General features: G+C 35.2%; 1 protein-coding gene across 7 annotated transcripts in view; it reads left to right on the top strand.

Moving 5' to 3' along the window:
• The window catches only part of LOC128240378 (dipeptidyl peptidase 4-like), a 372769-nt gene extending 345881 nt beyond the window's left edge, over positions 1–26888 (top strand). For all 7 annotated transcript variants that reach the window (XM_052957012.1, XM_052957011.1, XM_052957014.1 and 4 more), the window contains exons 2-25: positions 4907–5021; positions 7583–7678; positions 8784–8884; positions 9177–9251; positions 11125–11177; positions 11382–11457; positions 11807–11936; positions 13130–13290; positions 13939–14033; positions 14495–14618; positions 16442–16480; positions 16874–16993; positions 17690–17781; positions 17922–17972; positions 18912–19090; positions 19487–19591; positions 20709–20784; positions 21449–21643; positions 23452–23503; positions 23828–23927; positions 24179–24243; positions 24627–24699; positions 25559–25632; positions 26102–26888. In XM_052957012.1, the coding sequence (XP_052812972.1) occupies positions 4907–5021; positions 7583–7678; positions 8784–8884; positions 9177–9251; positions 11125–11177; positions 11382–11457; positions 11807–11936; positions 13130–13290; positions 13939–14033; positions 14495–14618; positions 16442–16480; positions 16874–16993; positions 17690–17781; positions 17922–17972; positions 18912–19090; positions 19487–19591; positions 20709–20784; positions 21449–21643; positions 23452–23503; positions 23828–23927; positions 24179–24243; positions 24627–24699; positions 25559–25632; positions 26102–26266 (2412 nt within the window). In that variant the 3' untranslated portion in view covers positions 26267–26888. The remainder of the gene's footprint in view (positions 1–4906; positions 5022–7582; positions 7679–8783; positions 8885–9176; positions 9252–11124; positions 11178–11381; positions 11458–11806; positions 11937–13129; positions 13291–13938; positions 14034–14494; positions 14619–16441; positions 16481–16873; positions 16994–17689; positions 17782–17921; positions 17973–18911; positions 19091–19486; positions 19592–20708; positions 20785–21448; positions 21644–23451; positions 23504–23827; positions 23928–24178; positions 24244–24626; positions 24700–25558; positions 25633–26101) is intronic.
• The last annotated feature ends 315 nt before the right edge of the window (positions 26889–27203 follow it).

The following is a 27203-nucleotide window of genomic DNA, read 5'->3' as shown; positions in this document are numbered from 1 at the left end:
CTTGCTGGTTGTTAATCAATGGCGTGTTTCCTTTTAAGAATAGTTCAATGCATTAAAGCTAACAATTTATTAATCTGTATAATGGCACCACCTACGTAATAATTGTACGACCGCTTTAACGAATTTTTATTATTTGAGAAGTTATTTAATTGGAAGCAAATGATTTTATTGGTCAGGGTTTGCGTAGTTTATTTAATTTTGAAAATAACACTTCTAGTTTAAGTTGTGACATTTCGCTTAAAGGGACTAGACACCAGACTGTCAACGAGACTAGATTTGGCAATAGAAGCTAGTATGAGGCCGATAATACATCACTTTGTAGCTGTCTCAGCTGAATTTATTCGTTTTAAAATAGCGCATAATGATTTCATTGTCCTATCTATCATCTTTATTTCTTCCATTACTGAAGATATACAAGTTATGTACAAATTAATACAGTATTCATATTATAAAGGAAAGGGTTACATAATGTGATAAACGTGATAAACATACCAGAAAAATAGAAAAAAAACGCAAAAAAAATGCAAAAAATTCTTTTGACGTAATCGATGTGCTATATCAGAAACTCAACGACATCAATTTTATGTAAGTATTTTTTTACATTTTTTTTCTTGCACTTGTATCATCTGGTGTCTAGTCCCTTTAATATACATCTGAAATGGTGTCTGTCTGAACTACTTGATAATACGAGTATTATCTTCTTTTGAAATTCTGATTAAACCATCAAAGAGTTTTGATCTTCAGCTGAATGTCAGTAAAGTTATCTTGAAAGTTTAATATACTCGTTCATCGATGGCCTATTTCTTAAACGTTTAATATACTCGTTCATCCATGACCTATTTCTTAAACGTTTAATATACTCTTTCATCCATGCCCTATTTCTATCATTCTTAAGTACATCCAGACTTCGGTGATGGTAACATGTATTGATAGAGAAAAGTCTCTTAGAAGCATTAAATACTGAAAACAACGGACTACATGTTTTCACATCGTTTTTAAACGTATTCTGTTTTGTATGGGTTGTCTTTGTTTTATCCATGAAAGACAAGTGTTTAAATAAATAACAATTGGGAATATATTTATAACAATTTAGATACGGCAATGCTACCTTTTATAGAATGTTATAGATTCAGGAAGGGGTCATAAGATCAATATTACAAAGAAATATAGAAAGGTATTACGTTTATGTTAACTGGACAGTGTGTGTACGGTAAAGTAATGGTTAAATGTTTATTATTTTAATGGTTGTAAGAATTTATGTAATTACGAACATAAATGATTTGTTGCGCATAACCGTCTGATAGTGTAAGAACATACTAACAATATTTTAAAGAATAGTGGTCTACATACACACTTTGTTTACTACCGACTAAGTAGGCCAGCCACTGTTTATATCTACCGCTTCACTTGATTACAACCAATAACTGTTGATTTACTGATATAAATGTATTGGCAAATTTGAAGAAAACTGCATTCTCATTTCAAAGAAAAAACGTTTTGCCCACTTAGTATGGTTTGTGTTTGTGAAGTTCATCGAAGTTTGTCTGTGTTTATATCTGATCTGATATACAGATATGACGTCGTCTGTGAAAGCGAGACCTGTTGCGGTGATCACGTTAATGACAAAAACAAATGTTAACCAAGAGATAGAAATATAAAAACAATTTTATAACAGAACAGAACTAAATTTTATTCTACGTATACCAACAAGGTACATAGTCATAGAATATAAATACCTTCATATAACGTCAACATTTCACATAATACAGATTCGATACATGCAATGTCTATATGTAGATATGAATAATTATCCATGTATACGTGAAAGAAATAATATGCAAATGATAAAACATGAGGATGAACTGATCACAATATGTAATAATGGAAGTTCTATGTTTAAGAGATTCTTTTATATATTTGAATAATTTAAATACAGTATTTTTGTTGTCTGACTTAAGCAGTTCTGTATAGTTCTGCATGCTTTACAATGTGTATCGCTAAATTAAAGAACTTTTTCGAAATCTTGAAAAATTAATACGATTGTCTGGTAATGAGGCACAAAAAAGAAAACATGTTTTGCCTCCACATGACTCATTTTCGCTAATGACGCCACATGTATTTAGAATTTGACCTCTAATGTTACTGGTACTTATTGCCTTGCCTCCTTCATTCCCGCAAATGTGTTGTTCCGTTGATCTAAATCCGATTTAGAAGCTACGACCGAAACTACCGCACATTTCATAAAGCAATAAATTTAACATAGCCAAAAAATACTGATTTACATTTGTTTTATCAATAGCCAAATCAGTTTAGCAAAATCAATGTACTTTATCTTGACATAAGAATACAGATGGTACAACTTTTGTATAGACGAGGGGGAACTGGAGGGGCGTCGATGGGGAATCATCACCAGCAAACAGACTCAAATTGAACCAATTTGGTTCTAAGTCATTAAGTGCTGAGCCACTAGGTACAAGTGGGACAGTCTGACGTATGACCAAGGAACAGACAGACGGAAAAAACTACAGTTGGACGGACGAACGAATGATCATTTGAGCTGTAGTTAACAACGTATTCAATACTTCAATATACACTGAATGTATGAAATGTAGAAGACAAACGTTGTGTAATATGTGCTTTGGAATGGCAACACTGAATTAAGAAGTCGTCGATAGTGAGTTACATGTACTTAAAGAGAAGTCATCGAAACAACAAACTGTTTAATCTATACGCTGAAGGTCACTTTAACTCACACCCTTCCAAACGATATGTCATACTAGCATTTTGATTCATGTCTTAAATGACCTTATTTAAAATAATTCCATTTGACCAGTCGCCAATTGTAAATCAAGCGATAAGTTGACCAGTGATATGGCTATATTCTGTAAACAAACAACAAACACATGGTTGCATTATCCAAAGGATTCACTGGAAAATCACTACCAAGTAATCTCGACAAGTTACGATAATTGCTTTGGGGTCTGGGCAATTCCCCTTGTGTAGCAGATGCGACGATTTAGCTGCAGAGCCTCCTTCCAAATTTGTAACATCTAGCTGATGGCTATGCTTACGTTGTAAAGCGATGTTAGCGGTTATTTATACTGACATTGGCTGTATTTGACTCTGACGCCTACAGATATTCCTATTGCTAGCATTGATTTTTATATCACTTGGTTTTAGCTTACGCTGTTCTAACCTCGATATCTCTATTCCATACAGACCTGATTAGGCGGCTATAGAGACATATACATAATATTTTTGTTCTACATTTCTATTTGAAGCAGACTAGACGTCTATTTGGTTCAGAAGTGTTTTTGCGTGTTGTATCTGGAAAAAAACTTGCAACAAATTCCTTACCAGTACTTCTGACTCTAGAATAAACTTTATTCCTTAAAACATACTTCAGAATTATAAAATACACTCTTAGTGGTCGACATTATATGTTGTCCCACGGGATGGCAGTATTTTTTTTAATGAGTCGTATATTTATTTTGTTAAATCAGCAGTTAATCGTTCTGGAATTAAATCATGTGAATCTTTAGATTTAAGAGGTTGGGCCAGCGGTCAAAATATCCTCTTGAATACCAAGCTGATTAAAGTTTTTTTTGCATTTATCAAAATAAAATGGCTGCGCGACTGGAATAAACGAAATATTTTGGTGAACACATACTAATACCCTTAAATCATAACACAATGTCGGCTCAGGAGGCTAAAACATTTACATTGAGGTTCAAAAACACGACTAATACTGCATTGATAACGCGTTTTAGTCAATACGAAACGGATGTTGGAACTTCCGAATAATTTCCTGGAAATTTGGAATATCCTCGTATTTATTTTACCTAATTGTTTGCCTACAACGACGGCTTTTCACAAAAAAGCCTGAACCGCAATTAGCGTGGGATGTTTATATGTTTTACTTGGGAATTTTTGTGGCATTATTTTCAAGGAAGATTACGTAAATATTGATTCTGACCTGTTGAATACCATTTTTGTTTAGTCAGTTGCATTAGGGTGAAAAGCGTATATTGTGTCTTCACTTACATTCCTTGCGAAAGCGACTTCCTGAATCGAGATATGTTGTTGATTCAAGACTTTAATGCATACCGTTTGTGTCTAAAGATAGCTTATATTCCACGTATTGTTTATTTCTCGCTTATATAGTAAATGCAATAAGTTAAGAATAAATAAACAATAACGTTACTGATTTAAAGAGACTTTGATGTTTATGCAATGTAAATTGGGAAGAAAATTCTTGAAACAATGATCAAACATCTATTCAAGTTCAAATAAGATGTTTTGATAATATTTATTTAAAAAAATGGCTTTTATTAACGAAGTTTTTATGCAATGTTGGTGATTGGTCTTTGTTCATGAACATAAGTAAAACTACTCAATTTGAACAGCTTTCAAAATTAAATGTTGCCAAAATATTCTTCAAATGAGTACCGGTTATCGATATAGAGAGAAATATTTTTGTTATGAAGTCATCTTAGTTAGTCAAAAATCTAGAATAGTTCAGTCAGACAGTCTTGTTGAATAGGGCAAGGGTCATATGAATTGCGAAAATTGTAACACTAATTTGTAAGTCAGGATTTCAAAACAATGTCTTTTGAAAAAAATGTTTGAAATGGAACCTGTAGAAAAGACACGATGCTGGTTGTCATTCAACAATCCAATCGATCATCAAAGAGATTATATTTCGTCAATAAATGGACACATGGACAGCAATGGATTTCTTAAACAACCGCCTGCAAATGACCAGAAGTGACTTCTGTTCACGTCATGTTTAATTACTTAATGTGAATACAATGCTAAGATAGAAACAAATGCAAAAGTTAATTCTCTCATTTAATAGTGATGTTCAATAATATAAATAACGTTTTTTTTGTCCCTCTCGTTTCAGGAGCTAGTTGGAACCACTGAGGAGAAGCGGAACTGGCGAGGAATTGTCATCGCTCTACTTGTGATTGTCACGGTCCTAGCGCTCATCGTCACTGCCATCATCCTGGTCACACCAAGTTAGTTGAAGCCATAACCGTAGCAATTGATAAAACTATCTTGATGCGTATGTGATGGTCAGGGCTGGTATTCAATATTGGTATTATAGGCCTGATTTAAGCCTTCTTTAAGTACCCCCCCCCCCCCCATTCGTGTATAGTTCACAACTTCTGTGTACTGATCTTAATCCTTATTGCTTTGAATTGTCCAGCTGTGCAGTTTTGGAGCTTTTATAATATAAATTGACACTACATCTGGCCGTTTAGTTTTGTTGTTGTTGTTGTTCTTTTTTCAAATAATAATCATATGATTATTACAATCTTAGAAAGATGTAGCTGATCGGATTACTTGTTATTAATAACTGCTCAATAGAGTGAAAATATAAAAAATCAATGGAGTATGACCATAAGATTTACTTAAGTTGTATATTTAATACCACCCTTCTGGTGTTTTATGTTCAGTGTTGTTTTGGACCTAACCTTCTGCCTAAAAACAGAGTTTGCATTTGTAATTTTGACAAAGCGGCTTGTACCCGTAGATTTCTTTAAATGACAAAATTTGTAAAAATGTACCAATGGTATGTTCATCCTGTGATCCATAATCTATTGAGGTGGTCGAGTGGTATACTACTGTTTGCAAAGGAACGAAGCGTTTCAAGTTGTTGAAGCATTAAACTTTCGTGGAAATTAACTCCGCACAAATCCAGAAAAGTACTGCCACCATCAGCAATTTTGGCGAATACTTTAACATGTCACGTGGAACTAACTACTGAAATGGCGCGCTAATAACCCCTGGAAGCATCTATACATGTATTGTTTCGATTGGTTTTACTTCAACCGAGCAATTACCTTATTGTACCCATTCGGAGCTCCTCGGCCATTTTTATCGAAAACAACCTCGGATGTATTTGGACGGTTTACATACTCAAAAAGAGGTACGTTTAAGTCCGCTGCAAGTAGATCGCGTAGTAATTTTATTTAGCAGTTAAACTTTATGACTTAACTCTTGGAAATCTTAATTATGTTTGCAATAATATACTTCACTGACAATCAATTTAAACTTGGATCAATAAAAACAATTCTAAAACACTACATTTCATAAATGATGTTAGTCAAACATTTACGAACTACTTCAACTGATGTACCGGCATACATCCGAGGTTGTTTTCGATAGAATGGCCGAGGAGTTCCGAATGTATTGTACCTTGTCGAGATCATTTGGCGGATGTTCTGCAGTTAATCCATTGAATAATGCAGCCACGTGTTAGTATTCATTTCTAAAATAGAGTCCTATTATTGATCAACTGATTGATTAATATGAAATTCGCAAATAATCAAATATATCGTTGCTTCCTTCAAATTATGATCATACGAACGGCGGGTGACAAATTAAGCATTTCGAACTGTTTGAAGCCGCTGTTTAGGCGGTACGAGTTGACCATCTCTTTTGTGCAACATGGCAATGCAATCGGGCTTTGTTTAAATGATTGACGACCGTCTGTCGCTAAGTTTAGTTACTAACAGTTGTACGACTTTGTTTCCGCCTCTCACCCAAGGTGTAAAGGTCCCCCAACCATTGGCACTTCTGTCATGAATAGTGGGCACGTGTATTTCTATGAGAAATTTATTTCTCTAATCTGCGTTCCCCACACTCGACCAGAAAGAAATGTTTAAACTAGTTATTCCATTAAAAAACCATGCAACTTTAAGCAAATGTTAGACAAAGTTAAATGGTTTGTCGTACATTCAAACAAAGTCATATGGATCTAAAGTTGAGCTTTGTAGAAAGCAAAACAACAGAAAACGACAATGGCTTAGACGGGTAATACGGTCTTACACATGGGCCTGTCACTGCAGTTACATTTATCAAGCTGCCGTTGTTAATCAAGTATTTTATGTGTTCTTTTAGACAGATATAGATACTTATGACTTCTATAATCTTGTTTAATTTTCAGGCTACTGTGATTGCCCCTATATATTATAATGTTTTATTGCTAACCCTATCCATTCATTAAAAATACATTGATAAACAATTAGCCCTTAATTCAGTTATTGTAACGTGTGGTGTTGCGCTGCGATATAACATGAACAAAAAGAAATATAAAGCTTTCTGACTGTCTGTCTGTCTCTCTGACTAATCGCAGAGCAGATTTTTTTATGATATGCTTTCCGGTGGTTTCAATATAGAGATTTATTAGTGAAATAAAACTGATATTTTCACTGTTTTGAAATTTAAGCCCAATCTCGGTTCCAAATATAACGTCAGTTGGCACAGGGCTGGGACACAATTTCAACGACGTCATTTCCGTCAAATGACGTTACGTGCGCATACAAATTGACGAGTGTTTTCTAAAATAGTGTGATTATAAGACTTTTGATTCTAATTTTTAGGCATAAACTAAAAAGATGAATTGTTTGTTTCAGCGTTAGATAGCAATATATTTCACCTCGTGAACACTCGTGAAATATAACTTTTGGTGCTCAGTCGGTGAAAAATATTACGATCTTACACTCAACAAACAATTATCCTCTTTGACACAGCCCCCGTTTTCAATGCTGATAACTTATTCATTATTTTTCAGAAACTGAAGATAATAAGGAAGGGGAGAAGGTGGACTTTAGAGGGTTTATTAAAGGTTCCTTTGAGCCTCGGAGCTTCCAGCCTCGATGGCTACCAGGTATGCTACAGGAAAGGGGAGAAGGTGGACTTTAAAGGATTTATTAAAGGTTCCTTTGAGCCTCGGAGCTTCCAGCCTCGATGGCTACCAGGTATGTTACAGGAAAGGGGAGAAGGTGGACTTTAAAGGATCTATTAAAGGTTCCTTTGAGCCTCGGAGCTTCCAGCCTCGATGGCTACCAGGTATGTTACAGGGTAGGGGAGAAGGTGGTCTTTAGGGGTGTTTATTTAAGGTTCATTTTAGCCTCGGAGCTTCCAGCCTCGATGGTTACCAGGTATGTTACAGGGTAGGGGAGAAGGTGGTCTTTAGGGGTGTTTATTTAAGGTTCATTTTAGCCTCGGAGCTTCCAGCCTCGATGGTTACCAGGTATGTTCCTGGACCCCGGTTTAATATAAATAGTAAGGCTTAAAATAAAAACATCTATGCGTGACCTTGTTTATGGCGTTAACCGCGTTTCAATAAAACTACTGCAAGGAATTCTAGAACTTTTAAGCAGCGTAATGTTTACGACTAAGAAATCTTGGCTAAGACACCAACAGTTGTCCGTTCGATCGTTGCAATCAAATCTTTGTCAACACTTCAACAATGTCATTGATATATTGTAAGTGTGGACTGTGTGACTTAACATGAATGGCAATTCCGGATGTACAAAAACTGTCACGTGACAGTCGTATGCGCTGCATGTATCATGAGTCATAAATACACGTGTGGCAAACACTGTGACTGAAGTCGGATTGAACACAAAAGGCAATGTTCAATACTTTGATTATTGGAAATACGATCAAAGTTGCTCTGAATTAGCATTAATGTGTTGACTCAACACCCAGTCATATGAATTATTTACTCAACACCAAACCATATAGATTATTTACTTTTTAGCGCTGTTTGCAAATAAAATCCAATGAAGAAGGCGCTTCGGCATACAATTGTTAAACTGTTGTTCTTTTATTTAAAAAACTGTTACACCATGTAACTCGCTTGTCGCTTGTCCTAACCAATCTCACCTCCCGTGGTATTTGCCATGAAATGTATGAAACTTACCAATCGTTCGATTATATAAATCGTACTTTGGGACTATTTTTCGAACAGAACTTTTATTTTTCAGGAGTGGACGAGTCGTTTATATTCCGCGACCGAAATGGGGCGGTTATGCATTACGACTGTGAGGACAACAGTACCTTTATTATAGTTGGAAACAATACTTTCGTAAGAAATATTAGTATTTCTGGTAATCTATAACAAAATTAGCTGGTTCTATTTTAAGGCTTTATATCATTACAGCATGTGCCACACACTTATATATTATCAACGAGATTTTAAATCAAGCTAGATTTAAAGTTTTTAACGTTAACGACTTCATTGGAAGTTGAGGTGTCTCCCCTAGCTCTAACTATTTTTGTCAGTCAAATGTCCTACGGTATATATGGAGTCTAACGGAATTAAATACCGTTGACAACCGACTATGGAAAGTATATCAATTTTATTGTTTATTTTTCAGAGGGAATTAAACACAGATCGATTCAGTGTTTCAGCAGACAAGCAATATATTCTCTACCAATATGACATTCATAAGGTGAGCATTTAAGCAGACAACAGAGATATGACATTCATAAGGTGAGCATTTAAGCAGACAACAGGGATATGACATCCATAAGGTGAGCATTTAAGCAGACAAAAAGAATATGACATTCATAAGGTGAGCATTTAAGCAGACAACAGGGTTATGACATTCATAAGGTGAGCATTTAAGCAGACAACAGGGTTATGACAATCATAAGGTGGGCATTTAAGCAGATATCAGGGATATGACATTCATAAGGTGAGCATTTAAGCAGACAACAGGGATATGACATTCATAAGGTGAGCATTTAAGCAGACAATATCAATATGACATTCATAATGTGAGAATTTATGCAGATAACTGGGACATAATAGTCATCAGGTGAACATTTTAAGTTGACACCTTGTTCGTATTTTGTAAAGAATCCGACAGAGTCTTAACTTGGAGAGTGAGTGTGAGGTTGCGTAGTAATATATAGGCCCTGTTTTAAGATCTTCGAGCTTAAGATCGATATTTTCAAGGAGTTACCGTTTTTGGATGGTGAGTATTTTCATTTATAATAACAATATTTCGGGGTAATAAAGTTACATGGTAAGTGACGTCCAAATCCCACTTTCTATTTTGTTTCGAGTAGATACGAAAAGTTCTTTCCAAAATACGTAAAAGACATCCAGAGTCAAAAAAATATCGAATATTAGCCATACTCCAGACACTTTTGAATGTTATGTAGCGAATGTTCAATTGCATACAAAACAACACAACAACACAATCAATTGGTTCATTGTGTTTGGATTGTTTAAAGATACAGAATTATGAAAGGAAGTGAACATTCAAAGTGGTATTAACTTTTTTGATTATTTAAATTTAAACATTTGGTTGTGAATGGTAATTCTGACTAAATCATGTTTTTGCCTCAGAATCGAAATCATATTAGTAGACATCATTCCACTTAACTAAATACAAAACAAAAAATATTATAAGCTACAGTTTTCCGCTATAATAAAACTTTTGGTCAGGTGGAATATACTTTTAGATGCAATAAATTTAAGGATACTGGTGCCAAAATATGGCGCTTTATATAGCAATACAATATTACTCAAAGGATATTTAAACTTGATTTCAGCAGGTCATCCATTTGGGATGCAGAGCATTATTCAGAGGAAATGTTTAAAGGAGACCTCCATTTCAGAACTCACTTTTTGTAGTTTTCATATGTGATTAAAGAAGAATGCATACTTTTGAATATACACAATTAAATGATTAAATGATACCAAAGTCTTTGTTACCATTTAAGGGCATTAATAAACATTCAGAATATAATGTAAGAATAATAGGCACATGATATTTATAAATTACTGACGAAAACGAGTCAAAAATCACCTTCCAGCAGTACTTTCAGTACTTTGATTTGCGTAAGCCTCGTTTTATCCGCAATTTTACGGATGTCCCGAGCAGTCTGACGCTGTGTAAGGTGTACGTCTAGGAGAATTAATTGGAATGGGTCCCAAGATTTTCACTTCAAAGGTGATGGTCTTTATAAATAATAGCGTATTGCTAAACTACAGTCAAATTTAAATAAATGGGCACAGAAATTAGTCATTTAATTAACAAAAACGCATTTAAAACATTTTCCTCACAGTTTTTTTTTTCACCCTGTGTGGACGAATTAAGCTCTTTGAAAGGTTATCCAAATGTCATGTCGTTACCTAGCATCTGTGTTACTTTCTGACTTCATCATCTTTAATTGATTTGCTAATGTCGTGAATACTCTGCTTATCAAATTATGAGGTGATTATCCAATGGCGTGTGAGTAATCTAAAGTTCTCGTTCAATGAATGCTTATGTCACGCCATCCCTTTAATGAATCAAATCAATCCATTTTCAGGTTTTCAGACATTCTACAATATCACGGTACAGACTCGTCAATATAAAAACATCGTAAGTAACAATCGGAACACCTCGGCAATCTCCGCCAATTTTTCGGATGCATTATGGTGCATTAGTAAAAGTAGTCGTAAAAATAATAATATTTCTATTAATAAATTGAAGTGTTTTAACGTGTATTTTTTTCATTTACACTTAATTTTACAGGTAAATTCTGTTTAATTTATCCAATACTATGTGTAAGTGAACCTTTTTCAGTGAGCAATATGAGTTGGTTGGTCCCCATGGCGAACAGTTACAGGTGGTCAAGTGGTCAACTATTGGTCACTCGCTGGTCAGTATTTCCTGGTTACTGCCGTAACTATGTTTTATGTTGCAAGTGTTACCACGGGATAAAGCATACTGCGGAAGTAATATCAATAATAATTATAAATGAATGATAAATATTCATTACCTTCAGTTGAGGCTTTCCTTTCATTTCCAAATTTGAAATTCCTTTTACTTAAATCCAAAATAAAATATTCCACCGATGTTCGTCTGCAGAAAAAAAAAATTGCGAATTAATTTTAGGTGATCGGCCATTTAAACGTTTACAAAGATTTTTCGTACACTTTGCCCGTTAATTGTAGATGTTTCGTCGTTTCCTATCCATTATAGTAACGGTTTACCTGTGTATTTTTTAGGTGTTCGTCCAGTACAATGACATATTTTTCTCACAAGACCCGGTCGTTGGTGATTTGGAGCAGCTCACGTTTGATGGGTTTGAAGATGTGGAAACGCTGTTTAATGGTGTCCCAGACTGGTTGTATGAAGGTAGGAAAAACTGACTGGTTGTATGAAAGTAGGAAAACCTGACTGGTTGTATGAAGGTAGGAAAAACTGGCTGGTTGTACGAAAGTAGGAACACCTGACTGGTTGTATGAAGGTAGGAAAAACTGACTGGTTGTATGAAGGTAGGAAAATCTGACTGGTTGTATGGAGGTAGGAAAACCTGACTGGCTGTATGAAGGTAGGAAAAACTGGCTGGTTGTATGAAAGTAGGAAAACTTGACTGGTTGTATGAAGGTAGGAAAAACTGACTGGTTGTATGAAGGTAGGAAAACCTGACTGGTTGTATGGAGGTAGGAAAAACTGACTGGTTGTATGAAGGTAGGAAAAACTGACTGGTTGTATGAAAGTAGGAAAACCTGATTAGTTATATGAAGGTGGGAATAAACTGACTGGCTGTATGAGGCGGGGGGTGGGGGGGGAATGACTATTTATATGAAGGTATAATAAAACACACTGAATGTATGAAGCACATGTTTCCAATTTATCAAAATCATTAAGTTCCTTGAACAAATTCAATTTACCTCGCCCATGTGATCAGACATATTTTAGTTGGTCCTTCGTTTAAATGTGGTGAACTTTGTTGTCTTTTTTCCTTGATACATGAGTGTCATCTTCGTGCCTTCCAACTCAAATGAACTATATCGTTTCACTGGACTTATCTGACATGAGTTTCTTCCTTATATGTAATCTAATTTTATCGAATTGCAAGACGTTCAACGTTGTCAGTAAACGGTCTTTACAAATGGAACCTGCAGGGACAAGTCAAGTATCGAACTGTTAACTATGACCTTCATAAATCAACATGTGCCAGTGCTACCTTAATAATTATTGCACATAAACAGCCTCAATACAGCCTGAAAGCGGTTGTATGTTGTTCTTCTGTAGTCAAGTGTTTAAAACTGGTTCATGTTTTAGATTGGTCAAAGGAAGCTAAGCTCTTTATTGATTGGTCAATATTATCCAGTTATTATTACTAACCAATCAGATGATATAAAGATAACTCTTGCAGTTTTTGGACGGTTCTGGAAGTACCGTTCATAGGTACCATGCTACTTTTCGACGGTATGTATCAGTTGGTTCCCGCTCCCAAATCTGAATACAGCAGCAAGCGTAAGCCAATATCCAGCATTTTACACCGTCACATCACTCAGAAATCTTTTTATCGTTGTTTACAGAGGAGATTCTACAGTCCGACTCCGCAATGTGGTTTTCACCAAACGGACGTCACTTAGCGTACGCGACGTTTGACGACCGTGACGTCAGCTCGTACGACATGTCGTTATACGGTGACATGGTACATGAGTACGTTATGACCGCCAGACTTCCGTATCCTAAGGTTGGTAAATACATGTCTTGGTCAGTTTCAATCGACCTCTTCTGTTAGATAATTGCCACACGTTAATACCTTCATTATTTATCGAAATGTCATTAATTGAATAAAACTCAGTTTAAATGAAAGAGTTTATTTCTTGAGCAAAAGAAATGTATATATTGAAAATTCTAGATGCACCTGGGCTGGTATTCAATATTGGTCTTAAAGGGATGTAACATTGGTGTAGCTTATCGGATTGCATGGCATAAACAACCAACGTTTAGAGAGAATGAAATCAATAATGCATGACCATAAGATTGAGTTAAGTTGCGTATCGAATACCCTCCCTGGTGACCCCATTTTATTTTAGTATCATTTGAAAGGGTGTTGTGTGAAACGAATGTAATAAACAAGTGATGTTTTACCTTCAAAGATTACAAAATATGGTATTTACGTCCGATTTTAGTTGAAATAAAAAGCAATTATACAAACTCTAGTATGGAGTATAATGTACTTCGGGTAGTTTCTGTTACATATAAATAATTAATAAATTAATACCTTTATAATGATTCCAAAATTGTATGAGGTCACCTTGTAACACAATTCAGCAGCTTTAAGAAAACTAGCTTATTTTTTAGTCTGATACTTTAATAATTGTTTCTTATATTTTAGGCCGGTACACGAAACCCGACAGTGATACTTAAAGTCGTCAATCTGATTACGAACATCACAGTACATATACCACTGCCGCCGGAACTTCAGAATGTGTAAGAACCTTAATTTTATAAAAATAGGATTGAAACAATAGTTCAAGTCTTTTCATAATATTTTGTAATAAAGATTATCTGCGAAAGTGATGAAGAAGCCAAGTGGGAGGGGGATGTTACCTGTTCGTAGATAAATGTAATAATATGAAAACAAATTATATTTAAACGTGAAAACTTTGCAATTAAGCCCTGAATGTTAAAAATTATGCTAGCGTATTGACATCAGCTTAAACTTTAATGCTAATTTATATGTTAAAAGTGTTCCTATTGCAGAAAAGAAAGAAAGAAGACTAAAATTATACCCGCGAACACCATGAACAAATTACAAAACAATGATTTATATTATTAAAAAAAACATTATTTTCCACACATATGTTATCAACAAAAAACGCATACGCTATATAGCTAATTCCAAGAAGTTGAAGAACATACTGTAATAATTCCCATTATTTGACACTTAGGGACCACTACCTTTACGCAGTCACGTGGAAGGACCACAGTCACGTGCTTGCCACGTGGATGAACCGTGCTCAGAATCTCTCCGTTCTCTATATGTGTCCGATTGATGGTGGCTCGTGTAAGAAGGTAAGATTATTTTATTTTATTTAATAGTTGAAAAATTACTCTCTTATCAATAAGTGTGACTAATATTTTTTTCTTGTTATATAATTTCGAATATTTACGCTCCCCTATAGATAAAGCGGGACGTTCATATCGTATAACACGCAAGGAGATATGACGTCATTGTATATTTCAATTTCCCGCCCCGATTGGGTTAGTACGACGTCATTTAACCAATGATATCCGCTGTTAGAAAAATCTGTCATTTTGTATGCCAACGTAACTATGTAGTCGGATACAGTTCTTTAAGAAAAAGTACTCAGCAGACTTGCAGAAGATACTGCTAATTTTTAATCGTAATGAATGATTATTTAGGATCTATAAGTATTGATCGTATTTTTTCTTTCGTTTCTGCTGTATGTGGGGGGGGGATGAGCAAATGATCAAGACGCGCTAAATGGTACCTGCTCGCGTGCCCTACTGCGTCCATACAGTATACACGCAAGAAGAAATACGATCAATCTCTTAATAGATTCGGATCATTCAATATATTAATTATAATTCTGTGATTCCAATGCTATAGTTCCGCAATATTCTTTGATGTTGGGTTTTTTCACACCGCCTGTGCCGAGTTTTCCTTGTGCTAATTAATTTTATACTCGTACACAAGCTTGGTGGTATAAAATAATCCCATGTGGCCAATTATAGTTGTGATCACACTCCGGAAAACAGTTTAAATTGACAAAATTCGCATTTGTCGGCATGGTAACATTAAAAAAAAGAGCAAATGTTTTCTTGGAAAACATCTTCTAATTAGTGGCAGCATAAGATGTGGCTGATTTTAATGCTGTATTCCATGTTCACTTCTTTTAAGGTACCAGATGTACAGTTTAGTGACTATACCGTGCCATTGGGCGATTATGTTAAAATATAATACCTGGTGACCCAGTAGAAATATGGTATAAAAAGGGTATCGCTTCCTGATTATCTGTTTGTAATAGTAATGACCGGAAATACATAAATTGTATTGATGTTTATGATTTTTTTTATAGTTTAGTAAAAAACGGACGTAATATTTCCTATTTTACAATAATTTAAGAAGCATATACGTGTTTGTTATATTTATTACGGCAGATTGTTCCCATATTCTTTCTTCACACATAAATCCATTCAAATGATACCAAAGTATAACGTGGTCAGCAGGCATCCAGCATTCACATCATTATACCTATGATACATTGAACTGACACACAAGTAAGCAACACCATTTTCACTATTCCAATGTATCATTGTGTCAATGCGTAGCCCGACAGACGGATAGGGCTTAAATTGTCCGGCGTCGTAGGTGGCACAGTTTGGTAAACGATCGGTAACTCATGAACGGCTTATCGGTAAATCTATTTTAATGACTGTGTGGTCTGTCTATGGTGATTGCATTTCTGCTTGTGTCTCTAGTTCATTGTTGTTTTGGCCCTTGACTTGTGTCACTTAACAGTCATGCGTCAGTAAACACGTTTGCGGCGAACGTTTGCTGTTTGGTTTCCCGCTTGCAGTGTATGCGATGCACTGCAACAGGGAAACAAAACAAAACTGTTTGCTTTAATACGTTAGGCGAGCGCTCGCCCTTCTGAACCCATTGCAAGTTGTTGGATTTTTATTCAACTATTAGGCTTGTCCCGGTAGTTTTCATTTTATTATTGTTGGTCTGCACATAAGTAATAGTCAGTGGATGAGCCCTATTGGTTCCTGGGTTAGTAGGGCATAGGCATGGTAACGCTCATTAGATAATTGTCTATGATGGGCAGTCTAGTTCACATTCTAGTTGGCACTATTTATCTTATTTTCAGAACCTACGAGTAGATGGGGAGGGAGGCTGGGTCGACATGGTAAGTGTTTGATATTTTAATATCAATAGCATCATATTGTAACATGCCTCTGTTTAAATTGGACAGTTGCTTTATATACATCAAACACAAAGTAGCTGTTTTGTTGTAAATTTGACCACAATTCTAAATTAAGCTTTAGTACCAAATCAAATGATAATTGACACTGCAACCAAACAAAGATCGATATCTCCTAATTTATAGACATAACTAACACAAATGTTACCAGACGCGTTCGTGAGCTTCAACTATATATTCCTTCAATGTCAACAAAACATCAACGTCCGAGACCCCCATCAATCGATTACTCTCAGCTATAGTAATTACCGAACATGTAAATCGGTTGCCTGCCATGATCAGACATATGATACAAACTCTATCATCGCTTCGTTCCAGTTCCATTTTTCAATGTTTACACCGGACGCCAGCAGCTACTTCCTGCTCATACCACACAGGGACGGAGCAGCCGGCAGCTTCCAGCATATAGCCATGGTGGATTCCAATAGCGACATTCATGTGAGCGAGGCTAGGGACCATTGCAATAACTGATTGTAGTTAACCTTTAATCTAATATAACGTCACAAAATGGCAACTCATTAATTGTTCTTATTTTCTTAACTTTGGGTTCATTTTAGTATTGGCTCATGAACAAACTACACAGATTTTGAAAATAAGATACTACGATTATTTCTAGTACTTTGATCTTCGTGAAACGGCCCCTGATATTTATGACATTTGTTTTTATGGGGTATTTTGTTTTATGCTTCGGTAGATGTTCTGACATCCCGATCATTTGTTGTTTTGAATGAAAGGTTGTCAATGTGGCTTTTAGCTCAAGATAATAATTCTTCATAATGTGTCATACATAAGGTTTTTCAAAACTGTATATGTGGTATTGGTAGAGGACCAGGCTTGCATTTGTAAAATCAAGTCCTTATATCACGTCATTTTGAAGCTTTTGCATTCTTGAACTTATTTTAAACTAAGGAGACGGTTGTGAAATAGTAAACTTAATCTTATTTTCCAGTCCTTATCTACTATTGTCTATAATATTTCAGACCATATGTTGTATACATGTTATGAAATAAATTCCGTCCTACTGAAAAAATATAATTACTCCATTCATCATTATTCCAGACAAAGTCTGCTTATGTCAGAAATATTTTCATCACAAGAAGTATTTCCATGTTTGCAATTTGCTGTTTGTTGCAGACGAAGCCGGGAGACGGGAGCAAGATTTTCCTGACTGGAGGACGCTGGGATGTCGTAGACATCGTTGGATATGACGACGTCTTGAAAATTATGTAAGTTTCCTTTCCTGGAGAGTTTGTTCCATTTAAATCGAAATTGCATCGGAAAATAGTTGAAATTTCAATAAGGTTAGAACTGGCATCCCGTTTTTAGAGGTAAAGGTAGGTTAATACCTTGCCGTTTTCCATTTCAGATATTTTACAGCAACGAAAATGGGCGATCCACGGAAAAGACACCTGTATAGGTTTGTTACCTCCTTTGTCAAATTCCTTTTATATAAGAAATGATTAATAAAATACTTGAACTGTTAATTAGTCTCGTCATTAAAGTGAGCCAATAATACAGAATTCTTTGAATTTGTCAATATTAAACGTTAAAACTATTCAGAGAGTCGTCATAATGTACAGTCGAACCCCGTTAGCTCGAACTCCCGGGGACAGGCGAAATAACCTCGAGCCTCGGAAAATTCGAGCCAAGCGGGAATGCTCATTAGACAGAGAATAACAAACAAATGACGATAAAAAAACTCTCAAAAACAGACTTATAATATTTACACCAACCTCTTTGTGATATATACAGCAGGCAATGAAAAACTCGAGACAGCATTAAAACCTTGCACGTGTATGGATAACAAAGGATAACTTGTAAAAGTGTTGACCTTTACATTGATTCTAATTGTTATGGTCTAACAGGCGTTTTCAACCTGCCATGATTTGTGCTGATATTTGTCATTCCATTTTTTAATACTAAGATATGTTACTATGGCAACAATTGACACTTATATGAACATATTTCTTTACAAACATCACATTCTGTTATTTCACAATGTAATTAGTTAGTTTATCAAACGATTTATTATATTTGGTAATTATTATAAGGTGTATTAATTCTTTTTAAAGTCTGTTTGTTTCTTTTACGTGCCCCAATGCCTGGATTTCGGATTAAGTAACATATTTCATTTAAGCTAATTGACTTGCGTTATCTTTATTTTATAAGCCGAAACATAGTTTATCATTATTTCCTCTTTAAGATTTGAAAAAAGTACAAATTACACAATTCATTTAACAAAAATATTGCACTTATCCTGATACATGTATAAGAAACTAAAGATTGTTCGACGAATTGGTCCCCGGTTTTCCGGTTATTTCAATTCCTCTGAGCAGGGTATATGTTATACTTTCAGTACCACTGTCTCCAAGACGCACGAATCATTCCGTCAGGTCACGTGTCTGTCATGTGACATCAGCGAGGACTGTCAGTTTGTTGACGCCACATTCTCACCTACCGGGAAATTTTACATTCTGGCCTGTAAGGGACCCGCGGTTCCCAGCTACCATCTATACTCGATCGATAATGGATTAGGTAAGAACACAAACATTTCTGGCGTGTAAGGGATCAGTGGTTCCCAGCTACCATCTGTACTCGATCGATAATGGATTAGGTAAGAACACAAACATTCTGGCCTGTAAGGGACCCGCGGTTCCCAGCTACCATCTGTACTCGATTGATAACGGATTAGGTAAGAAGACAAACATTCTGGCCTGTAAGGGACCAGTGGACCACGCCTCCGCAAAAAAACTACGTTCGTGTTGGGTTGAACCAATCTTATACTCTCGGCCATGAAAGATACTTATAATCTCGATACATAAAACACCGAGAACTTCCGTTAGAAGCACACGTACTGCACATTACCCATGCTGCAATGTGTCCCGGTACTGGTGGACGAAATATATTCAGGTCGTTTTCTTTCTATTTCAGTAATCACTTTAGAAGACAACACTGAACTACGAAAAATGTTGGAAGACTTCAGCTTACCCGTGCAGGAGTATGTACAGATACCGATAGACGAGGATGAGACAGAATGTGAGTGATTATATGGTGTGGTCTTAGGAATAATACATTGAAAACTACAGGGATAATCCCAGTAGTGTAATATCTAAGTTAACACCCTGTTAAGGATCACATGGCTAGGGCCCAAAAGATAATGAACCAGAGACATATAACGTACAAACAACGCAGACGGACCACACATGCACTGCAATAGCTTTATCAATAGATGTTGGGTTACTACCGATAATGACATCAACCCCGCAATTCATTTCTTATATTTACACCAATAGTTCATTATTTCATTCAAGAATTGTTAAAAAAATACTTCATTTCATTTAAGAAAACCTTTCAGTAATCCGTTCTTACCCATTCTGTAAATAGAACGACCCGACTCTAACCGGAAATATTTTTTCAAATGACGTCACAATAACGCGGGAAAAGATCAACCACTTGAAATCACTTTAAAACGTAAAATTGAAACACTTCTGGTACCAATATATTTAAAATATAATAAACTAACACTTTTAAAAATGTTGATCTATATTTTACGGGACCTGCAGACACAATACAACCAATAACAAGATCAATAGTATATTATTATGCAATGAATTACGATCCGAACATATCCGAAGATGTTGCGTTCATCGATTGATGAACGCAATTGCCGAAAGGCAGTTCATTTAAGGAATGGAGGTTGAGGTGTAAATATATGGTCAATGAAACAGTGTCTGAACAAACTGATGCGAGCACAGCCTCACTCCTTCACCAATATGTATCCCATTTGTACTCCCTTAGGGACTAGCGCAATGCAGGAGAATACCGTGTATATAATAATAAAACGCTGAATAAATAACTTTATAATGTTATACGCCCTGTTACTGTATGACTTTAAGGAAGGTTATAAGACGTACAAATTGAACTTTTAAAATGCATGTACATGTGTATATTATTTAAACAATTCAAAATAATGTTTGTTCTTTGAATATATCAACCATATTGTAAAACAATAAGAAAAATAACGATAATACCAGTACCGAAGATTTCAATGTTTTATGTACTTTTTATTTAGTTTATTAAGTTGTAATGACTACACGCACAGATCTTGTATATATTCAACTGATATGAATAATCCCTTATACTCCTGTTTCAGTTATGTGGGCAAAGGTTCTACTTCCACCAATTCTGAAGAAAGATGAAATTATCACGTATAATATACTATTTAAAGTGTAAGTATTACACATCATAACTCACCTCCTTTAAATAATTAAAAATTGTTGTTTTGAAGATGTTCTGAAAGCGTATTGTCGTACTATATTGTTGTCGAAGATGTTGTGTAAGTGTATTGTCGTAAAATGTTGTTGTCGAAAATGTTCTGTAAACTGTTGTCGTAAAATATTGTTGTCGAAGATGTTCTGTAAGAGTGTTGTCGTAAAATATTGTTGTCGAAGATGTTCAGTAAAATTGTTGTCGTAAAATATTGTTGTTGAAGCTGTTCTGTAAGAGTGTTGTCGTACAATATTGTTGTCGAAGATGTTCTGTAAAATTGTTGTCGTAAAATAGTGTTGTCGAAGCTGTTCTGTAAGGGTGTTGTCGTAAAAGATTGTTGTCGAGGATGTTCTGTAAAATTAATGTCGTAAAATGTTGTTGTCGGAGATGTTCTTTAGCGTGTTGTCGTAAAATCTTGTTGTCGAAGATGTTCTGTAAGCGTGTTGTAAAATGTTGTCGAAGATGTTGTGTAAGTGTGTTGTCTTAAAATCTTGTTGTCGAAGATGTTCTGTAAGCGTGTTGTCGTAAAATGTTGTTGTCGAAGATGTTCTGTAACAGTATTGTCGTAAAATATTGTTGTCAAAGAGTTTCTGTAAGAGATATATTAATACTTCCTTGTTACAGGTACGGTGCTCCTGGTACCCAGCTAATTACAGAAGAGTTCAGTATCGGCTGGGAGCATTACTTGTGCAGTACCCACAGTATCATCATCGTGTCGGTAGATGGGCGGGGCACAGGCGGGAGGGGCAACATGTGGAAACATTCCGTCTACAAACAGCTCGGTCAGCTGGAGGTAGATGACACCATTACAGCTGCGAGGTAAACTTTATGGTGTTTTAGATTCCGTTAGTTTGGTAAAGAAATATACTAGTCTAACAAACAACTGTGCATTGCACGAAATATGTAGGTACATCCTTACAGCATGAGTGTGACAATTGCCCCTGTAGTTGCTTGTGAAACAAGAGACATTTTTGACATGGATAACATGTTGTAACTACATTTTGTTTATCAACTGGCGTACAGCGAAGTAAACTGCCGACTTTTTACCGTATTGTCAATTCGAAAGAAAATAAGACGTATCCTTTATCCTAGAACTGATGTCATGAAGGGAGTTATTAAAGCAATATTTATAAGAAACCCATCATTCGTTAGTTGAGCGACTGCCAAATTAGCTTATTTTTTTAGACAATTTTGAGACATTTAAATGGCCGAAAAAGAATGGAAATGATTGATGATTATGAAATAGCATCAGAATGGAAATGATTGATGATTATGAAATAGCATCAATTGCTTTTCAAGGTCACAGAGAACATAAGTAGTTGGTCCGTAGATGTTTGTCCGCCTTTCTCACTTCATTTTATCGTCGTTGTAGTCATAAATTAAATTAAATTTGAATAGCACAATGACAGTTGCATCAAGAAAATTGACCAGGCGCGTAGCTACACTTACGCAAAATATGCATCTCTCAGCACAGTAGAAAAAAAGAATGTTTTTAAAGATGCACTCTTACTCCCAGATAAGATTTACCACAATTAATATTAGTGTTTTAATATTTCAAAAAGGATGAACACATGTTGAAAACAATGGTTCTTTGGAAGGATACCAAGTTTAATTTGAAAGAAATAAGCATAAAACACGGTATTTCTACCTTATGAGATGATAGTAGACCACAGTAAATCTTTTAGCATTCACCAATCATTTCATATTTTTGCGCTTTCTGCTATTTAATATACGATAAAAATCTTGTTATCAGTAATTAATATATTCCATAAATGCATTATTTAGTAAGTAGTTAAAGGTCTATCAGTCAAAATTGATGTTTGTTATACATGTGTATGTATTAATTTTGAATAACAGTGTCACTTTTAAAGTAAAAACAACGAAAACAAATGGCTGGGGATAAGCATTACTTCAACCTCAAAAAGAAACATCCTACATTTTTTTTTTCTAAATCTTTTTTCTCGTGTGTAACATTTTGTCTGAAGGATAATTGTTTGTTCTAAAATTAAAACATGATTACAAAAACATCATCATAAAGATCAGGATTCCCTGCAAATGTGTAGGAAGTGGAATAATCCGTTGATTGACTTATATTTCCATCGCGGGAGCAATTTAACTGATTCCTACATAACTCTGTGGGAGCTTTCGAGACATGTCTAACATTAGGGCATCGATTGTGCCATATTATATTATTTCTTTTTTAAACAATAAACGTTCGTTTGTTTTCCTGTAAGACTGGGGCCCCTATTCACTGACGTCTTAAGTCTGAGTTTCAGACCCAGACTCAAGAAAATTATACACATACAAATACCCCTAGTTAGACCCCTTTTTACTTCCAAAAACCCCTAGTTAGACCCCTTTTTACTTCCAAATACCCCTAGTTAGACCCCTTTTTACTTCCAAATACCCCTAGTTAGACCCCTTTTTACTTCCAAATACCCCCTAGTTAGACCCCTTTTTACTTCCAAATACCCCTAGTTAGACCCCTTTTTGCTTCCAAATACCCCTAGTTAGACCCCTTTTTACTTCCAAATACCCCTAGTTAGACCCCTTTTTACTCCCAGTGTTTTGAATCCCATATGTTAAATCTTCAAAGTATATCATAATTTGTATATATTATGTTTCAGATATTTCAACAGTCTACATTATGTAAATGAGCAGACTGCTATATGGGGAATGGTGAGTTTTATTATGACCCTTTTAGGATATGTTGGATACTGTTATTTTGCAAGTGTTGATGGCCGTGCTTCCGTTCACAACCAACTTCTGTGCCATGTCTGTACTGGTAGTTGCAAATGTGCGCCTTTTTCCAGTTATACCCTGTATTTGTGACGTTCGTAGAGACTAGCCACGAGATGGTCCCTAAATTCGGAAATGCAGTATTTCTTCCTCAAAACAAGCCTAGAATTGTAAATGCTAGAATTGTTAAGCTAAGGACCATTTAGACAGCATTTGAAGAATCATATTCAAAACGCTTGAACCATTAGTTAACATTTATTTCAGTCGTACGGGGGATTTTTGACTGCATCCGTGATTGCTCGGGGAACCGAGGCGTTCAAATGTGGGCTCGCTGTGGCCCCCGTTACGGACTGGAGATATTACGGTACGCAGCACTTATATATAATTTGACCTTATCACTTAGTAATATTTGTTATTTTTGTTTTACTTTGACATTAAATCGGGATGGGTCGGGCGACCATTTAATAAAACCGATGAATAATTAATGGAACTTTGGCGGCCGTTTTTGTCAGAAGCTCAGTTAAATCTGATCCAATATATTTGTCAACTGTGAACGTAACGATGTTATTTTAATGGGGCTACATCGCCGTTATATTTGTCATCTTTGGTTTTCAGATACTGCCTATACAGAAAGATACATGGGGCTACCGACTGCGAGAGATAACCTCGCCGCTTATAACGTACGATGATCGTAAATTTGTAATAATCACTACTACAATAGTCTTAAATGATAACATCAAACCTATTTCCATCTAAATACAATGGTTGTAAATTATATATTAATGAACTTTAATAGAATTAATTTCGCTTTAAAACATAGAAGATTCAAGTGATAGTTAATCGAAATGTCACCAATTCATTCTTTAATCATGCAACAAAGGCCTGCTTAAAATAGAGGAGTATGCTAAATATATGTTAAGTTTATCGAAATGTCACCAATTCATTCTTTAATCATGTAACAAAGACCTGCTTAAAATAGAGGAGTATGCTAAATATATGTTAACTTTGACTGATCAGATTTGTTGGCTTTGGTTTTTTTTTATTTTATGTTGATTTATTTCAGGCTGTAAACATATCAAAACATGCATCGAATTTCAAGTCATCGCGCTTTATGCTGATTCATGGGACGGCTGATGGTAAGGTTCTATTAGTCGCCTAATAAAACTAATAATATATTTACGTTTGACAAGACATTTTACAAGGCAAACAATCTATTTATTGATGAGTATCAATAAATATTTATCCATAGGAAAAATAAAAAGATTTTTCAATGCACACTATTCTTTTGTTTTGGTTTAACCAGCATTTATTTCAGAAAGTATTGAACACAGTAAATAAGCATTTGAAAATACAGAACTGCATACATACAATATATGGAGTGAAGGAAACGCATGAACAGTGAGAAAATTACAGAATTGAGAGTTAACCATAATTGGTTTTACTAAGTCTCTCATCTGTTTTCATTGATAGAGGTATTATTTTGTTTTATTGGAACAATCCGGGGCTTTTACGACTGTAACTCGTTTTCAAATGCAGCCCTGCGTTTAGTAAACTTATTTGCAACTAACGTTTGCGATTTTATTACCCGCTTGCAGTGTATACACTGTGATACAACGGGATACAAAACAAGAACGTTAGCTAATGTTTACGCACTGTGTCCAATCGTGACGAGCTGAAGTGGTTGCAGTAACGTTTGTTAGTGATGTATCCCACACATGTCCCTGTAAAGAAACATTTCAATTGCTCGATTACTTTTATGAAATGTCTTACCTCTGGTCGTGTTTACCACCACGATCCACTTACCAATGTTACTTTACCACTTCACATCGTCACGATTTGACTCGGTTAGGGACTGCTAGCAACTTATCTCGACCCAGCGCCGGTCTTAAGATTACATTTTAACTATATGTTGCGAACTATTTAAATCATATTGATACAGATACTTAAAAAGCATGCATACAAATCATGAGTCAATTATCATCATTTCTATTTCAGATAATGTCCATTTCCAAAACTCTGCTCAATTCATGAAAGCCCTTGTAGAGGCTGATGTCTATTTCCGCCAGCAGGTACGTTAACCTTACATCCATGAAATGTACATTACAGCACCGATAAGAAACCAATAGATGCATATCATCAAGTCGGTGCGTTAAAACAGAAGAAAACACATGCATGTGAATCATCAAAAAAGTTGTTATTTACATCAATGATAAAATGCTAAGAATGCATATGGTCGAAAGAAATTATTGTTGATAATACTGTAACAATTGTATTTGTTGTTGTGAATACACTTTACTATTATGAGTAAATTGAAAGGAGATAAAACAGACTTTACATTATGAGGGAATAATCTGGAATTTATTCTTTTGGATGACATTTGTAAAACAAGCAATTAAGATGAATGTTAGTTGTTGTTTGTTGCTGCTCACCAAGGGAGATTACTGCGTAGGAGATTGAGAAACAAATAGGAAATTGTTACAGTACTTAGTAACCTTCATCTATTCATGTAGATATTTACCATGCTGATGTTATTTGCAGATATATACAGACGAAAACCATTTCCTAGATGGTAGAAACACTAAGACACATTTCTACAACACCATGGAAGACTTTGTACTTCAGTGTTATGGCAAAAAGTTTACCTATGAGGATCTCAGTTCAGATGCTTCAGAAAAGGATATTGAAGAGGAGGAAGCCGAATAGACGATACTGAGACGTTGTTTTGACGTTGTTTTGACGTTGTTTTGACTATATTGTGACGTTTAAGACATATAATATAATGCGGGATGAAGGGTGTAATTGAAGTTCATTATTTTGAAAAAGCTACGAAATTTAAAAGACAAGATGGTTGAAGACATGATAAGGAACCTTTGATGATCAAATGTGACGTTTTGGTACAGAAGGTATTTGGAAAGGCATGTGGGCTTTATAAATGTGAAAACGGTGTGAACCGCGAAGTAAGAAGTAGTAGATGGACGAAATGTGTGGTATAAGACTTCATCTGATGGAAAATGATGCACATAGAAGATGATTGCGTCAGAAGTGTTCTTTTTGCACGCAAGTGGTTTTTTCGAATAACTCTTGATGACACTGTTTTAATAGGATATTAAATAACAGTGAAATGGATTACTGATTCCAGTTCGAGTTGATACGAGATGTTCGAATGTTGTGTAATATGGACTCTGTAGTAAAGGTGCGTTAATTGCCGTATCAGGTGGCAGTATTGCATAACTGTGTGATGACATAAAAGAAGGTTATGTATTGACATGTATCCAGGCGGCATGTCCAAGTTCATAGAGTTTGGTACAGTTAAAATGTATAATTATAGCAGATATATATATATATATATATATATATATATATATATATATATATATATATATATATATATATATATATATATATATATATATATATATATATATACATACGCACCTTTGGTGAGATATTAAACACATCGACATTATGATTACTTTTCAGGATTGAGAAAGTCAAAAAAAATGTTAAGAGTGTTAAACTGACAATGGATGTACATTTGACATTGCTGAGCAGTTCTATCAGTATTTGTGATATATTTTCACCGAGACCAATGTTCGCTCATTGTTAATCGTCAGTATATGATCTTGATATTAGGTTGCTT

Source organism: Mya arenaria, chromosome 7, assembly GCF_026914265.1.
Source record: "Mya arenaria isolate MELC-2E11 chromosome 7, ASM2691426v1".
NCBI lineage: Eukaryota > Metazoa > Mollusca > Bivalvia > Myida > Myidae > Mya > Mya arenaria.
Note: the sequence above shows the minus strand (reverse complement) of the source record. Positions and strands in the feature narration are given on the sequence as shown.